The sequence below is a fragment of the Morone saxatilis genome, unplaced genomic scaffold (assembly GCF_004916995.1).
Source record: "Morone saxatilis isolate NCDOM2014 unplaced genomic scaffold, NCSU_SB_2.0 Contig8, whole genome shotgun sequence".
Lineage (NCBI taxonomy): Eukaryota > Metazoa > Chordata > Actinopteri > Moronidae > Morone > Morone saxatilis.
In genome coordinates this window covers 21,860,539-21,878,507 of record NW_023340257.1, presented here as the reverse complement: position 1 = coordinate 21,878,507, position 17,969 = coordinate 21,860,539, and the positions used below count along the sequence as shown (strand labels likewise).

At 40.2% G+C, this 17,969-nt stretch overlaps 2 protein-coding genes and 1 pseudogene across 3 annotated transcripts in view; all 3 read right to left on the bottom strand.

Moving 5' to 3' along the window:
- Positions 1–682: 682 nt before the first annotated feature.
- On the bottom strand, positions 683–2,117 carry LOC118341646 (claudin-8-like). The gene has a single exon (XM_035679961.1). It carries the CDS (start codon positions 2,054–2,056, stop codon positions 1,181–1,183), a length of 876 nt encoding a protein of 291 aa, XP_035535854.1. The 5' UTR covers positions 2,057–2,117; the 3' UTR covers positions 683–1,180.
- Positions 2,118–3,374: 1,257 nt separating this feature from the next.
- On the bottom strand, positions 3,375–6,338 carry LOC118341378 (annotated as a pseudogene).
- A 1,495-nt stretch (positions 6,339–7,833) lies between these two features.
- Positions 7,834–17,969, bottom strand: part of tiam1b (TIAM Rac1 associated GEF 1b) — a 42,677-nt gene continuing 32,541 nt past the window's right edge. Inside the window, exons 16-27 of one of the 2 annotated variants that reach the window (XM_035679960.1) lie at positions 14,158–14,343; positions 12,782–12,850; positions 12,442–12,567; positions 12,220–12,328; positions 11,351–11,530; positions 11,113–11,231; positions 10,918–11,026; positions 10,717–10,775; positions 10,434–10,539; positions 10,189–10,276; positions 9,895–10,067; positions 7,834–9,565 (exon numbers count right to left, since the gene is read on the bottom strand). In XM_035679960.1, the coding sequence (XP_035535853.1) occupies positions 9,030–9,565; positions 9,895–10,067; positions 10,189–10,276; positions 10,434–10,539; positions 10,717–10,775; positions 10,918–11,026; positions 11,113–11,231; positions 11,351–11,530; positions 12,220–12,328; positions 12,442–12,567; positions 12,782–12,850; positions 14,158–14,343 (1,860 nt within the window). In that variant the 3' untranslated portion in view covers positions 7,834–9,029. The remainder of the gene's footprint in view (positions 9,566–9,894; positions 10,068–10,188; positions 10,277–10,433; positions 10,540–10,716; positions 10,776–10,917; positions 11,027–11,112; positions 11,232–11,350; positions 11,531–12,219; positions 12,329–12,441; positions 12,568–12,781; positions 12,851–14,157; positions 14,344–17,969) is intronic. The other variant, XM_035679959.1, reaches the window with a different exon arrangement.

Here is a 17,969-nt window from a genome sequence, read left to right as displayed (position 1 = left end):
TAGATACTTTATTTATCCCGAAGGAAATTCAAGTATTAGCTGTGTGCATATAAGAAAAGTGCCTTATGTTAATGAATTAACATTTATAACTACAGATATCAGTCAGCACCTTTTAACCTAGTCTTTGTTATATTTTAACTTAAATTCATCATAAAGTCTCTTATGTTTCAGGGTATTATTATAAAAAATTACAACTGAAATAGGAATGTAGACTCAAAACGTTTTAAACATTAGCAAAAAGAGCATTTAAAAACTCTTATACATAAGTGTGTGTGTGTGTGTCATGGGATGGGGTAATGCTTGTGTACCCATGTGTCACTGTCAGTATTGGATTTTTTGTCTGGGTCTCTTGTGTCTGTGCTCAGGAAGAAGCTGGCAGTCGCAGCTTTGGCTTGGTTGAAATGAAATCTCTTGGCAGGTTTGCATTGTGGGCGGACCTGTGTGAACAGTCTGGTTTTACTAGTTTAGGCACATTTCCACTGATACCAATGGAGGCAATGTAACAACATAACTTTGCATTTACAAAACAGTTGGTGAAACAGGAGCAGTTTCAATACGAACTTTTGAATCCCAGAAAAACATTTGGCTTTTAGCAGGAAGCAGCACTTCACCCTTATGTCATGATCAGTTATGTGTCTTTTTAATAAAATATCTTTTTAAAAAACAGACAAAGATAACAAACTTTTTATTTTTCTCAACTATATCCCTTTATTGTAAACCACAATCAATTGACCTTATATTTAGGCCAGCATTTTGAAAAAGTACGTACATTTACAACAAAAACTCAATAGTGAACATAAATTCTACAGAGGTGTATATAATCTGAAAAAGGCCTAGTGCATAATCTGTTCTCGAAGAGCATGTCAGCAGAGTCTGTAAAGACAGTGATATTAACTATTAACTTGTATTATTACAGATATAAATTAGTGTATATTAAGCGTCTGAAAACAAAGTACAGTAATTCAGCACATTTCATCATGGTTATACACAAACAGTGCCATAAGAAATTTCAATCTCTGCAATACACTTTGCCCTCTTTGAGAAAATAATGAAAGATTTGGCCATTTCCAGTGACAGCCTTTGGTCATATTAGTCAGTTGATTATTCTCATTCAAATGTGCCAAATTTTGGCTTAAAAAAAAAAAAAAGAGTCCAAAATTGTCTGTCTTTGTTTGTGTGCCTAGTACTGGCTTGGTGTGTATGCTACAGATCCTGGCGGGGGTGCAGAATAGGGAGGCTGGTAGCTGTATGCTGGCTGGTACGTGTACGGCTGGTATGTGTATGCAGGCTGGTAGTTGTTTACCCCAGGGTTGTATACAATTCTCTCATCTGGCTCCTGGGTTCGGGGAGCATGACGGCACAGCAGGATCACTCCGGCAGTGAAAAGCAAAGCTGAGGTTACCCAGCCAATGTAAAGAGCCTCCCCAAGCTCCCTACGCTGGGCATCGATCAGCAGAGGGTTGTAGAAATCCCTGATGATGACATGGCCCGTCCAAGACACTGGGATTATAGTAGTAATGCAGCCCATCAGGAACAGACAGCCTCCAGCCACAAGAACAACATGCTTGGTGCGAGCCCGATGGTCCACCACTTTGGTACACTTCATCCCCACTGCTGAAACGATGAGGGCAAGTGAAGTCAGGGCCACGGAGCTGCACATCAGACCCCGAGCAGCCTGGAGGTCCGGAGGCAGAAACAGCAAAGAATCGTATACCTTGCACTGCATCCTGATGTTTGCTTGTCTGTAGCAGTTCATCCACAAACCCTCCCAGCGGGTCTCCATGACAATTATGTTCTCCTCGATGAAGGCTGTTACCTTCCACATCGGCAGGCCTGTCACGGCCGCCACTCCGATTAGTCCAATGAAACCGATGATGAGGGCCACTACTTCACAACAGATGGCTTCCCGACGGTCCTTCTTCTCAATTCTCTTTTTTTCCTCGTCTATAGAGTCTTGATAATCAGTATAGGCCTGGGCCTGCTTCTCATCGTAGTAAGAGCCTGCGTAAGATTGAGGTGGCTTGCTGTAGCCACTGTAAGCAGTGTAAGTGGCCATTGCGGCTATCACACAATAAGCCAAAGATAGAGCTTTGGCTCTACTCTCACAGCTCACGAAACAAATCTGAGAGGAATAGCAAGTCAAGGAACTTATACACCCACAAAAAAATGCTAACGATGCAATGCAACCTTACCGGTTGGGCTGCTTTACAGCCAGATAAACGGGGACACACCAAAAGAGTGCTGCCACTGTCACTACTAACAATCAACAGTTAACAATCAATAGTTTTGAGATTAAGATTCTTAATCACAAACTAATTAAATCATTCTATGAAGTCACGGTTGATCAAAGTATGAGACATTTCAATGTTTTCAGTACTATATAGAACAATGTTTTTGTGAGTTAAAGAACCTAATTTAGATAGCAAACAGGATAGTTTATAGTTTGTACTACTATAAACTTGAAACATACCTAAAATATCATTGTCATTATTACTGGTTGGAACTTGAAGCTAAAAAATAAACAATAAAATGTAAAACAAAACAAATCTCTTTTTTATCATTTTGGATACCCAGTATTAAACACAATATGTCTGTAGGTAAATGTATGTATGTAGGTGGTGGCTGAAATAATCTGTGTAGGTTATGAATTTGTTTTTTCTCTCAAACCAAAAGCTGATAGGATGATCACAGGTATGAAACTGTCTCCTCATTTACATGTAAACTGAGCTGATAAAAAGGTGTGGAGCACAGAAACTTGAGTAGGATTGGTTTCCTTGTAACACGGTATTGTTTGTTTGCCAGCAGTTCTCACCCTGTCACTGCCACTGTCTTCCTCTTAAACATAAGAAAACTGCATGTAGGTCTTAGTGCAAGAAAAATAACCGATCTGGAGTATTAGTTGTGTTTAGTTTAAAGTTTGTATTTCATGTTTTTGTGGAAACTACACACTAGAACTCTAGAAAGAAATACAATGACAAGCAACCATAGAATCAAACCTTTATTGAACATTTTAAATCTGTTGACTAGGTTTACTTCTTGGCCATCAGAGAGAGTGTTCACTCTCACACACACTGAACACAGAACACACTGATTACATTCACAGCAAATGAGCTAAAAACAAATATTTTATATGTTCATCTAGTATTGTTCAAATATTTTGGTTCAAATGTGAAGGGCTTGGTTAGAAAATACAAACAATGGATATGAGAACCATTTTAATGAATAAGAAGTATGTTTGTAGTAGTAGGAGATCAATATGTGTACATAGGTAGTGAAAACAAATCATCTTGTGACCTTTGCCTTTACCATCTTTCAAATGTTAGTCATGTGAAGTGGAATTTGCACATTCATTTCAGGCAGTACAGTACAGTTCTTTACACATAATGTTGATGCTTATGAAAGCTGGATGGTATCCTCTCCAGATAAAAGCTGGCCTTGTTCTGTACTTCCCCCTCCGCCATAAGATAGGCATCAGTGTAGAGCTCTTCCTCCTTTGATCAACATTTGCTGTAGCAGAACAGAAGGATGATCCCGTTTGTCTGCATCCAGCACTATTGGATTGTAGAGGTTGCTCTATGTGGCCCACCCAGCTGACAGGGATGAGTGTGGTCAAAAAGGAAAGCAGATACAAACTACCCCCTAAGGCCAGGGTGATGTTCTTGCCCTTTATATTATCGCCACAACAGTTGCTCCTCTGGGTCCCACATCCTGTGAGGAACAGGGAGATGAGAACCAGGACTATGGAGACGCACATGAGCCCCCTGGCTGCCTGCACTTTTGGTGGTAGAATTAGCAGTGAGTCATACACCTTGCACTGCATCTTGATGTCAGCCTGTCTGTAGCAGTTCATCCACAAGCCCTCCCAGAGTTCCTCCATGACGATGAGATTGGCACCAATACAGGCAGATACCCTCCATATGGGCAGGGCAGTGACAGCTATGTTCCCAAACAGGCCAGTGAAGCCCAAGACCTCCAACTTGTCTCAGAGGGATGTGCAGTCTCATCACTCATCTGTCGTCTAATGAAAAGACTGCTCAAGCAATCTGTTTTACAGAGCATTAAATCTGTGATAATATCACCATGCCTGCAGTGCCATCCTACTGGTTTATATTGACTTGTACCTTGCAATAAATAAATAAAAAAACTACGCTGCATTTGTTCAGCTTTCATTTTAACAGATGTTGTCATCATTGCCTGCATCAAGTCCCAATGAAAAGAGTAGGATTATGGTGCCATGCAAAAAGCTTGCAAGTTTAGTTTTGGTGACTTTCAAGACTACATGATCAACCCCAAGCCTATACATGTTGGCTGCTGTTGCAGTACTTTATCCAAGTTACTCCTACTTGTGTGGTGGCATGTTACCATTTTGCATAAAGAACACTGCAACAAAAAACAGTTTTGAAATAAATGGTGTTATGTTAGAAAATGCTTTTTTCCTTTTTTAAAAGTCTGCAACAATGGCATTGTCCCAGGAAAAACTGGATGTGGTCAACCTAAAGGGCAACACACCTACCCATTTTCTTTCTCTGAAAGCCCACACAGGAAGCATCTTGATGTGCGTAAACTCGTCAGTAGCAACAATTTTATTAAATCACCACATCTTCTTTCTATCTTTGTACGTTTGCTATGGGCATCAGTTAAAGTGACGCATTGCTACAGGGTCATTGTGTATTGCACTGAAGTCAACATTATTGTAATGTTTTTTAAGAAAGTTTGTGTTAGATCTGTAAACATCTACATGGCTTCAGCGTGAGCCTCATTAACTCTGATCATTAATGATAGGCCATAATCATTCGAAAGAGATGAGTGAAAAACAATCAATCTACCTAAAATAGGGTTTTGACTGACAACACTGTTGACTCTGACTTGCTTTCACTAAAACAAAAAATTCTTTAAATGTGGCCCAGTAGATAGTTTGATTGTATGGAAATGTTTCGAAACAACAGAGGATTTCATTGTTCTTAACAAGAGCCACTCTTTTATTCAACCTTCAGTTGGACTAGGAAAGGCAACACCCTGTTGGTCACCTTGTTTCTGAAGTAAGAGAGACAGAAATGGAAAGAGAGAGAGAGAGAGAGAGATGAAGCAAGAGGTCATAAAATAGGAACAGAAACTGGAAAGCCTGTAGAACAGGTTTGCTAAGTGATACTATACGTCACATGCTCAACCGCTTTAAATGTAAACAGACTTGCACATGCTGAGAAACCTGTAGCTGTGAACTCAAATACATCAAACGTGTTATTTTCTGTAGATGTGTGACCTCTGTGCTGTTGTTTTTAGAGTTTGATGTGAGATGGATTTGATTAAAAATATGAAGCCAACTATAGTAACTTGATTAGGCAGGTGCAGTGGCACAGGCACAGGAAATAATGTACCTCTACAACAGACTGTGTGTGCCACCTGCTGTATGTAAATGTGACTACACATTCCTGGGCCCCAATAAAATTCATGTAACATTTTCAAATAAATTAATTTCATGAAATTCCAATTTCCTTCCCCTGCCTACTATCACTTCTAATTTAGACAATTTCTATTTCAAGATTCAAGATTTAGAAATGAACTGTTCAGACAAAAGAAAAATCTTATGAATTAAGCTTGGGCTATTTTATCTCTAGCTAAAATATGCATCTGTTCCTTCAAAGCAAGGGCATTGGCAAAGCAACCCTGTCCCATCTCAGCACTCTGTCATTCACCACTGCAACTGATACTATTGCTGCAGATCTACAGAACAATGAAGTCTGAAGTGATCTTTTCCCTTTATCTGAAGAAGCACCCAAGCTTTTATAGTGGGGGTGGTGATTGGCATGAGTGAGAGTGAAGTCGTCTCAACTCAGAGGACCCCGAGTTCAGTTACCAAGATGGCTACTTCCGAGCATCACACGTAAGCTAAAACATGTGGTTGTTTGCTTTACATATTTTAAGCACTTTTGTGCTTGTGCCTGTAAACCAAATGAAGACAGTCGATAACACATAGCACTCTATTACTGTTACCATAGGCATGTCGTACAGTCTTATTATGTGTTTAAATTACGGCCTTTATTAGTTATTTTTGTTACCTTTTTGTGCCAGGGCTGAAAGTTGGGCTAGAGACGGGCCTCCATTGCTTGCCTATGACAACAATGGCCGAGTTTTGAGCAGAAAAGCAGAGCAGCAGGCGTAACTGTTATCAAAACAGAATATTCAGGGATATCAAACTGTTGAAATTATGATTGGTGTAATATGTAATGGGTGAACATAGTGAAATCCCGCGGGTTGGGCCACCGTGAACGAGAACAATCATATACTATAGCGACTTTTACTTGCGGGGAGGCCGTCGTGTCTTTTTCTCCGGACTTCATCGGGTTGTTGTGTTACCCAAACAGCAACGAAAAAACCCGCGGTTACTCGTTTTCCAACACGGATGTGACGTCACTCTCGAGTTGCAAGTCGCGATTACGAGACAAAACGAACGCACCATGAGCCTGGTTGACAGGATGTCCACAGAGCTCAAAGACAAAAAAAAGAGGAGATCGGACTGTGAGAACCATAGATTATAGTGTTTAGGGCATGTGCAGCCTTGCTTCCCATGTCATCTTTAAAATGTTGATGAAATTGGTCTTTGCCGTAAATGCCTACAACTCGCATAATAGATACTTGCCTGTAAATGTAATGTTTTGACAGAGGACTCGACCAGAGAAAAGGCCATGTTGTGATATAAATCGAAAGGGTTCTTTGTACAGTTTCCATTATAGGTCTTCCTTTGGGGAAGTTTAGATTACCTTACGGAATGAGGGATGTAAAAAATCCAATACAGGAGTAAACAAGCAAAACTTCTTGCAAAATGTCTCATCATGTGTACTTATAATGCGCTTTTTAATTAGGAGAACAGCTGATGAGATGTATTGTTCCTACTATTTTTCTGGTCATTTTAATATACCTACCATTAACACTAAAATTGTGCAAGAGCTTTTTTGTTTAAAATGTAGTTCAGTTGCTGTGCCCTACTCTTACCAGCTCAGAGAACATGGCACCTCCCTACCTCATCAACTGCTCAATTGTTCATTACCATTTAAAAAAACAAAGGGGGTGGACAATATAAAGAAGCACTTTACAACAGTACAACAATAGCCCTCCAGTAAATACCATTTTGGTGAAGCTTATATTTGGATCTTGACTTTTAAGTAGATTTTTACAGGGTTATGGGGCAAACACCCCAGTTAAGGGTCTTTTAGTCAGGTGAGGATCTACTTGTAACCGCTGTCGTCCTGTGATTGGCATCATTTTTTGACACCGTTCGTCACTTTTTTTTTTTTTTGCAGTTTATAACAGAGGCACCTGCATTTAATCTCTCAAATATCATGACATTTGCCAGACAAAAGCAGACCCTTACCAACACTCACTGAAAACCACTTTATTTTGTTTGTATTTCAGCCCAATATTGTAAGACATTGCACTTTTCAGTCTGTCAACATTTATAAGCCATTTCCATTACTGAACATAGCCCCCCCCCCCGAAGTGAGAGGGTTGGTCCTGAGTGCAAACTACAGCCATCATTTCATCTTTTCTGATAATAGGGTTTTAGCTCCTTCACCTTTAGACACCTAATCAGCCATGGCTTGTAAACATGCAAAGCTGCTCTTAATGTCTACTGAAGGTTCAGTTTTTAGTTTTCCCCTTTGAATTATCTGTCTGTGGGTTGCTTTGAGGCCGGAGCATCGATTAGCTGCTTATCCCTGTTATTCCCAGGCATGTCTGAGCATTTGGGTTTTTCTCACATCACAAAACTGTTCTGCAGGGATGATGCAGGGAGTGAATTAAAACCACACAAACCCATAAATCACTACAGAGAGGTGCTTTGAATTATAAGTAGGAAACAATTGTATTTATTATGATATCAATACATTTTTTTTATATACACCCAGTAATAAAAATGCAGTCTTAGTAGCACAATGAGTTGTTTACAAGTATGACTTCTTTCACTTTTCAGGCATACTGCAAGTCTTTCCCCTTGATTGCTTGAGCAAATTTGGACTTCCTCTGTGAAAAAAATGTTTACTTATGTTTTTGCTAACAAATTAATTTACATATGAATAAATAAAAAAAAAAACATTGCTTTGTAATCCATTACCAGTGAACAATTTATGAATACACAAGACCTTTTAAAATAGTTGATGTGCAAATTCTCTACAATACAGAGTGTGCACGCAAAGTGTTAAGAATGAGATGTAACATTGAGTGTTCTTTAAATGGCAATACTGAAGATCAAAAAGGCAAACTTAAGAAAATAGTTTCACAGTAAACAAAAACATGAAACAGCAAATTCAAGTAAAACAGGATTATGTTAAATTAAAACAAATTAAAATCCCCTAGCCTCTGTGACATAGGGGCTATTACATAATTCCACTATTAAATGTAACAAGAACAACCAAAATATTTTCTAGGCTAAAAAGATAGCTTTAAGTCTGTAAAGCAAGGGATCAAAATCATATTATACATAACCGGGAAATCTGTTCCCAAAAACATGTCAGTGTATATTTATGTAAAAATGTACAATTACAGTAAACTATGCAAGACAAGACTGTCCTTTGCAATTATTTATTCTATTTCTTTAAGGACAAATAATATACAGCCCTTAACTATGATAATATCTCTGAGTCACACAGACAAAACAAATATTAATCTTCTCACAATACCCAAATTTGGCAACAGCAGGCAGGACTATAGAATGCTGCCCAAATGTGCAAACCATGCCAATCAAAGCAACTGATTAGATCCCATGATTGTACCATTAGTTCATCTCTCAAAGCTTAATCTTGACTTCTATGTGACAGCATTTGATTTGGGATAAAGCTCCCTCATTCTGGATTCCTGTATTGCTCCACTGATGATCTTACCTGTAAAAAGCATTCAGCAAAAGTTAGGTAAGGAAGGATACATCTTCTACTAGCTGTGCGATATATGTCAATGCCCATGCATTGTTTGTGAAGACTGATGACTGATCTTTATGGAGCCCATGTTAGGCGGTCACTGTCTGCCCATCTTCTTCAGCTTTATGTGCCACAGTCTGGAGATGAACCGGATGGCTTTCGTTGTACCCAAATGTCATCCTTTTTCATTTGATTTTGATCCTCCAGGTTGTCATCAATCGCGCTCTGCTTCTCAGTCTTGGCCAGCTCCTCCTCATCAGGTATCTCACTAACCTCTGGGGACTTGAGGCTTTCGCTCTCCTCACTGGCCAAGGACAAAGCCATGACGGGGGCCTCAAGGTCGACCTCTGTGGACAATGCTCTGGGTGTCTGGCAGAACTCGTCATCGTCATCACTAAGGATGTCTGTCTCCTTCACCTCTTCTTGGTCCTCGTATTCTTCTAGGTCAAACTGTTCTTCCACCCAGCGGTCTGTGTCACCTGCTAACTCAGACTGCTGCTGCTGATTTGGTTCGCCGTCCTGCTGCAGCTGACTTGAGTCAGGCTCCTGTGGTGAGGCGAGGTCCTGTTCGGGCTCACCATCAAAAACAATGTCAGTGTCTATGGTGAAACGGTTGCGCACTAACTTCCTCCTGCCTAGAGTCCTGGTTGGGGCAGATGCTGCAAATAACAGAAAACAAACAAATTACTATTCATTTTCTGGCCTTTTCTTTTGGATTTTGAGGACGATTAATAAACGCATAATGAGTATAAAAGCAAACTTCAAAGAATATTCTTCTGAAAAATTATATTACCTGTAATTTATTTGAATCTACCCACCTAAATCAAATCCATAAATGTGGTTGAAACAATAAATTGAAAAATCTTAGATCCAGCTTTTTTGTTCACACTACACCAAAGCTTCCTATCTGAATCAAGTGAAAAGGAACACGTTCAGAATTGGGACACTTGAAGCTGTAGGGTGAATGCAGCCACAGACTGGCATTTACCTGCTCTATTTATGGCAGGACGGGCTCCCTTCAGGGCACAGAGACGCTTCCCTCCAAAGGGCACATACTGCTGGTTGAGGGGTAAACTCTCTGTTTTTAGAAGCTGCCTGCGGTGCTTTTCCCTCAAGATTGAATGGACTGTCTTCAGAAAGTCTTTTCTACTCTCGGGAGAGCTGAGGGAGATAGAAGGGCACGTTATCAGTTTGTCACTCTGTAGATAACAGTAGACCGGACTGTATCAGTGAAAGCTTCAATCTGCTGTGGAATTCAACCTCCATTAGAAGAGATCCTCACCTACAGCACAGCTGAAATGTCCTCTCTGGCCTCCCCTCTGACTCTGACTTTGTGTGGACAATTTCACACACAGCCGAGCCCTCGCCATCTGAGGAAAAAAAATCAACGCTTGTGACCTCATATACAGAGCAATCTGGTTAAGATTTTTTGAAGTAATTATTTCTGGATCTAGAAGAACAAAAACATCAGTAGCCTACTTTAAGACAGTACGAATAATTTATTGAATAATGTATTGAATAATCTACCTGCATTGGCCAAGGACCTCACTTGAAGGGCATCAGTTGGGATCATGTGACGGAATCGGAAAGGGTCTTTTTCCTCTGAAGACACAGAGACTCGATGGGAGCCACCCTACAATCATTCAAACAGAGAAATTTAGTTAATTTTTTCTTACTAAAATTGCTTGTGAAAATCTTTTACAAGTGACCCACTGGGCAGATTCTGAGAGTTAAATGCTGTAACTAAATAGGTTATATTTTAAATGGGCTTTGGTGTTGCTGATAGGTTCTTGCTTGTGTATAAACATACCATTTTCTTTTTTTGCTTCGATCCATCTTTGCATACAAAGACCACTGCTGTTTTGAATACTAAAAAGTAATGGGAAAAACAGTTATCACATGTCAAATCGTAATGTCATTTTGCAAACAACAGTAGTAGTGTTTACTTATAGGAGGGAAATAAACACGAAAATACTTTAATTAATGGAGGAAACTCAACCCCACAACATACCAAATGTAGCCATCTGGGGCTCTTTTTTCCATTTTCCTAAGGAGGCAGGGGGGTTGATCCAGGTTACACTGGTGTGAAGAAGCAGGTCACCCATTGACAGGTCAGCAACCTGGCAAAAGCAACAAAATATCAGCAGTCACTCCACATGTAATCTTTAGTTGACACAATGAGCCAAGCCATGTTTTTCCAACCTACCTCTTTCTTTTCACCACTCTGCTCAGTGATGAGCTGATCGAACACTGCTCCAAACTCCTCGTGGATCTTCTGCATCTCGTTGATGTGGCTGGCAACTTTGTTCATGGCTTTCATGGCAACTGCAGACAAGCAGAAAACAACATGGTAAGCACTGGATTGCTGTGACCATATGCAGTCACCCACTTTCACCTGTTAAAATGATTTCATTTTTTCATACAGCCTTATGACTGGATCTTACCATCCAGGTGGTAGTGCTCCTCACTGTCTGGGTCTGTGAGTGAGTAGAGCTCCTTCAGCAGGAGGGGATACTTCAACACCCTCTGGATGGGTTTGATCAGGTATGACTCCAGGGTGGAAGAGTGCTGTTGCTTGGGGTTGCGCTCATCTAGGAAGGCCTTGAAATCAGGATCGGTTTTGGCTGGAATGACCAATAAAGAAATATATATATATATATATATACACATATACACACATACACACATACACACATACATACATACACACACATACACACACTCAAATAATTTAATTTATTGTCTGTAATTCACAGACAAGAGCATGGTTTGGCTTAAATTGGCTGATATTACCTAGGTAACTGTGGCATAAACCTGTTCTTGTTCAAACCGTATAGGTGTTCATGTTTTACTTTGTCTTGCATTAGAAATTACCTACAGGACTGAACTAGACAAGTCATTTTATCCAAGAGGCAGCTACAAATTGGCAAGAATAATCTGTTTACTGCTTTAAAAATAGCTTCATCCAAATAACACCTCACAAAACTCAGTTATGACCAGTAAGTACTTGACTCATTGGGTGTAAATGCAGCAAACAAAGCCATCCACTTGAGTGTTAAAGGGAGTGGGTGTACTAGCAAGAGAACAGACTGTTCAACACTGCTTATTATATATCATATACTGTAGCAAGGCATTTTACCCCTAGGAGCCACCAGCTTTAAAGTACGTAGGGGTCAAATGGACAACTGTCTGGCTGACAACTCTGCAGTGCAGATTTATGTAACCTTGCAGGATATGGCAGATGGCTGATGGATAAATACATCCCCTCCTTTGAGCCAAGGAGGAATGTCAACCCACAAGCACATTTACTCACCTTTTACGAGGACTTTAGGGACTTTGGTGTGGCTGGCGCAGAAAGCACTGTAGATTTTAAAACGGTCTGCATAGTATAGGAAAGAGCCTCCCAGAGAGAAGAGGATTTTCTGTAAAAGGGGAAGAGAAGTTACCAAACCATTGGTTAGAAAAAAATTGTATGCGTTTTACATGCTCATTGCTGGATATATTTTAGTGTTTGTTTTATTAAGACGGGGTATACCTTAAACTGATCCACTCTCTCCAGCTTCTCTAGATCTGGAACCAGTCTGGTCCCATCCTCCAGGGTCTTGAGAAATTCAACCTGGAATTCCACCATTTCTGGCAAGTTCCCAAACAGTACATCCAGCTGGAGGAAAAATGCATTTGAGGAAAGTCAACATAATTTCACCGTATTTTACAGACTTTTCACTCACTCTCACTCTCTCATTATCCACCCCTTGTCGTGGTACACAGCTACTCTCCACATTATTATGTAACCCACTTTTCTTGGAACATTTCAACACTGTTGGCATTTAAAAGCCAACTACCCCTCAAAGGCTCACAGGGAACATTTGACATACCTCATCCTGAGTGAGGAAGGTCTCTTTCTGCAGTGGGGTTAAATATCTCCCAATGAGGCAATTGAGATCCTGCAAGACAAGAGTGAATTACATTTGATTCAGGGTTGTCCAAGTTATTACATGAAATACACACATAAAAAACAGACATGAAAAACATGCAGCTTTGCATAATGCTTAAATATTCCTTACAACAAAACAGTGATTAAGGTGAGGGAGTCCCTCCAAGATCAAAGATGGAGGTGCTGGTGGATGCCTTTCTGCATGCACTTTAATAAGAAATGGTAGCTATGTGGAAATCCAATTAAATAATGACGGTGGCAACAGTTACCTAAGCTGAACTGTCGTAATCCTACGAGATTAATTAGGTCTGCCAAAAAGTAGGGAAATGGATCTAATTTATCCAAAGAAGGATGGCTGGCCTAACAAAACATTACACTGTAATTGACATATTTCCCGTATTTCTAATTGATAATCTAATAATCAAATTAATCAGCCTCCTATTCATTTTCTCATTATTTGTCTTAAAGAAGAAAAGAAAATATGACCATCTTAGTAAGAAATAACAAGTATTTGAATTCTTTGTTAGAACGCAAGATACATGGAATAGACAAAATAATGTTGACATGTTTCATTCTGAAGTATCCTAATCATATAAACATAATTAATGCCTGCAAATCAATGCATGGGTATGAGTAGTCTTGACAATCATGACAACATGTACATAACATATATTGCATCAGCAACAGTAGGCACAAGCTGAAACTAACCAACAAGAATATTATGCGGCCTACAGTATTTGGAAAATATGGCTTACTAGCTGTCAACTTCAACTTCATTTAGTGTTTCCATTATTTTGTCTACCCCTATATTACAATAGCAGTTCCCACTTCTGCAAACTGCACACAGACGCTCAAATGTCCATGTCTGTGGGTAATTGGGACAACTGGCCTAAGTTCACCAAAACTGTCCCCTCTGAAGGTTCTACAATACACCATGTATCACGCACAATGTGATTTCTATAATAAGTGTGTATATGTACTATATATATTATAGTATATGTGCCCCCTGTAATGAGGTATAACATTTTAAACAGCCTTGACATTATTCCATTATATACCCTCTTTAACCCAGTTATTCCACTGAGCCACATTTATATTGGGCAGAAAAAGATTAGGCAATATCCAGGCAAGGGCACAGCTGTGTCCCCCTCATATCTCCTGGGACACAGAGATAAATATGGATTGGTCATGTGGAATAGGTAATGTGTAGGGCTAACACAACCCGAGGCAGACAGAAACACAGATCGATGGACGGGGGGGACACACGCACACTCAAAAGACCATCTGCCTCTTACAAGTAAGATGAGTGATACTGACTTTGACATAGGTGCGTTCGGTCTCCACGAGTTCACAAATGACTTTGCGGAGCTTGTCGGCATCGGAGAGCTGTCGGGGAGTTGCAGGAGGTGGGAAGGGCGAGTCCGGGCTAGGCGAGGAGGACACACACTCCGAGGGATTCATGTCATGGAGACTGCGGCAGAAAGCAGCGACTTGCTCTGTGCTCTGAAAATTGAAGATGGAAAGAAAAGTGTGTATGATAATTATGCAACTCCAAACTTGAACAGCGAAAGGAAGAAAAAATCAAATATCGATCAATCGAACCGAAGAACACCTCAAATATTAACTTGCAGGTGTTACTTTCCACCTACTGATGTGCACAGATTCATGACTGTGCAGAGAGTGAGCCTGGAAAGAGGAAGAGAGGCAGCTCTAAAAAAAAAAAAAAATCATTTGCACTAATTTGGTCCATTTTCAGTCTGTCATAACAATGACTCTCCGCCTCCCTCTCTTTCACTCATATCCCTCTTTTCCCTGGTGTTTTCCTCCTACTGACGGATTGGTGGTGTAATAATTCATCTCTTTCACGGAATCAAAATATACACACAACAGTATCTGTCCACATACAGTATGTGTTGCCGTGGAGACCAGCCTTGATGTGCATTAGACTATCATTTTGGACAAAAATAGACCCCACTCAACAGCCTACATGGCTAAACTAATAGTTATTTCATTTGTAACAGGCTACAACCTCACCAGCCATAACTACTAAATGTAATTTTGGCATTTGACATCAATAGAAACAGAATGCACAAAGAGAACTAATATCATGCCCATCAACCAACTTATTTAATTTTATGAGGAAAGAATTTAATAGACCAAATACAACACACAAAATACTTATTTTAAGCAAGCCGTTATGACCACATAACAGGAACCACTAGCAGGTATTGATGCCACAGAGTGCATAACAGAGAGCTGAGAGGTGTCTGGTTGGTAATATAAGGATTTTTATAGGCCAGACAGAAGCAATTTATCTTGTCACACCTATAAGTTCCTCTGGGAAATAACAATATAGCCTCCACACAGCTGCAGAAGATGCAAAGTTATCCTTCTCAGATAAAAAATAATCTTGATTAAGATCTGAGCTACTAGTCTATCATCAGTCTACACATCTGAGGGCATCAAAATAACCTTTATTCATATTAGAGATTACTTTGTATAAAAATAATCTGTAGGTTTGATGTTCACTAAAATATGATGAAAAAATAAAATGCAAAAGCAAAATATGTACAGACCCAAGAAAGATGATTGTGTAATCCACTGACAGTCACATTCTCATGCAGTTTTGCAAATGACAATGGTTATCAGCATTGTTATCTAATCACACAGACACATCCATATGTGAGGCACGACAGGCCTTTTCCCTCTTGACAATTTCCCAAAATAATCAGGCAGCTCTCAGATCAACAGATGATCTGGGAAGTGCTATAATGTCTGTAAATGTAATGTGGCAAATGCAATTTACACCACTGCACTGGGGCTAACCACAGTGCAACCAATAGACATTGTCTTAACTTTGATGTTGTTTTTGTTGGTTTTAAAATGTTATCGTAAACACAGTATATGCTTATCTGTAATGTACATCCTTTGCAAAACCACTGGATGTAGAAAGTGGTTTAAAAACTGCTGAAGATGTGCAGGAACAAGTTGTTTTTACACAAACAAATTAGTAGGCAAGATCCTTTCAAAACAGATTAATTGAGATTTGCTCCATTAGCATCCATAAAAAACATGTCTCTGATGCGATACTGTATATTCAACCCAAATGAAAGTTCAAGTGCAGTATGACAGCAAAGAAGTTACAAAAAAAATAAACACACTCAACAGCCTGCATTCAATTTTGAACCTCCCAAATAGTGATGAATTACTGAGAAAAGAAGGGGGAAAAAAAAAAAATCTGTAAATAAACCTGATTCTCTCCTGCCCCATTAGTCAACTGAGCTCAACCAGTTTTACTGTGCCTAATAAGACAGTCACAGTCCAGTCATAGTCTTCACAATCACAATCTAGGCTAATTAACACCATGGCAGCTTTGGAAGCATGGACAGTCATGACATGGCAGAGAGAAGAGAAAGAACAGAGTGGGAGGGGAAGGGGGCCAAGCTTTCAGTATCACATGAAAAGAACAATATGTAGATAAGAGGCTGTCCGGGATAAAACTCTGAGATGCCATACAAGCATTTCCCCTTGCAAATTAAATACAGATTAAAAACTGTTTAAAAGCATGAAAGCACTGATGATGCAGTAGGAAGAAGGCTGCATGTCTACCCTCTGAAACTGAGATAAGCCTGAGATCACAGCTTGAGGTGCCAAGAAAGAAAACTCTACAAGAGTCACTGCAACAAGATCTCTGGAGTCAGATCTGTAGATACTCAGCCCCTATATGTAGTGTTTTATTTTGGCATCCAGTAGAGCCCTCCAGTGATTATGGGGCAACTCTGCGACACAACGGTGACTCACAGCTTCCTGTTGTCTGTCTGTAGCAGCCAAGAAGAGGTGTTTTACTCTCACTGGAATCAGACCACAACAGCTAGTCATGTATCACAGCAGTAGCAAGAGCTAGCCAGGTAAATTAAAAGGGATACAAGGAAGGAATCTCACCAGATGAAGCATGTCATAGATGGAGTCTGAGGAACGCTTGCTGTGCTTGCTCCACTTCAGGACGGACATAGCCAGGTGCAGGTGGACAATCAGCGTCAGTTTAAGTGCCAGAAGGAAAGAGACTCCAGGCTTTGGAAAGAGTCAAGTCTAAACTGTGCCTCTCCGACACATTTTTCAGCCCTTTTGTCTTCCCTCTGCTTTAAAAAAAAGGAGAAGGTGCTGTGGTGCTTGTGATGAAGGATGAGTGAAGCTGCTCAGCCTCCTCCTCTCCGCCCACCAGCTCTTACAGTCTTCCAACTCCCCTTCTTTTCGCCTTCAGAGTCTGCTATAGTCCTGTCACTGATATTCTGCCGTTTTCTCTCTCTCTCTTCTCTACAGGCTGGGTAAACTCAGGCACACAGTGTGAGTGTGAAGATCTGGCCAACTCCAGCAGCATTGTAAATGAGTCTTGATAATCCTCCAGACCAGAGAGAGAGCAAAAGAGCAGGAGGGAAATAGTCTCCTCCTCAAGGTTGCGGTACAGCAGGATTGGCTGGGTGAGCCACACCGCAGTAGAATATAAATGCACAATTTCAGGAATAGGGGGAGAGGGGAGCTGCAAAGGTGCAGGCTGCAGAGCAGGGTGAATACGGGAACAACTGACGTGGGAGGTTTTGCAGGAAGAAAATTAAGAGTGGGAAACATTAAGTGCCAAAAGGTATTTAATCAGATGAGGTATGGGTTCCTGTGACAAGTTCAGAAGCCCAGAAAATGTCCTTGTTAAGATCAGGAAATAGGTAAAAGAAAGAAAAGAAGCAAATACAGCTGCAGATAACACATATTTGATGCTCTCCATCTCTGAGTAGATTCCAGGACTTATGTAACAACTGAGTCTCATGACTTCATTTTCTTGTGTGTCCTCTAAGCGTCAGTAATTTCCCCAACACCCCGACAAAGGGCACACATTTGTAAACCAGGAGTGACAGTGGTAATACATAAACTAGAGTTCTAACTGTTGCAATGCGTTGCCAAGACAAATTTTTTCATTGAGCTGTAGGGCTCAAATTAGGATTAAAAATGTCTGCAACTGGGGCTCAGTTTCTTGCATTGCCTCTTCTATGTTGATGTTTCACTCACTGTAGTTGGTGAAGGTCTGTACCAAATGATGACTCTGGGAAGAAATCCTTAGCACTAAAGCCTGACAACTA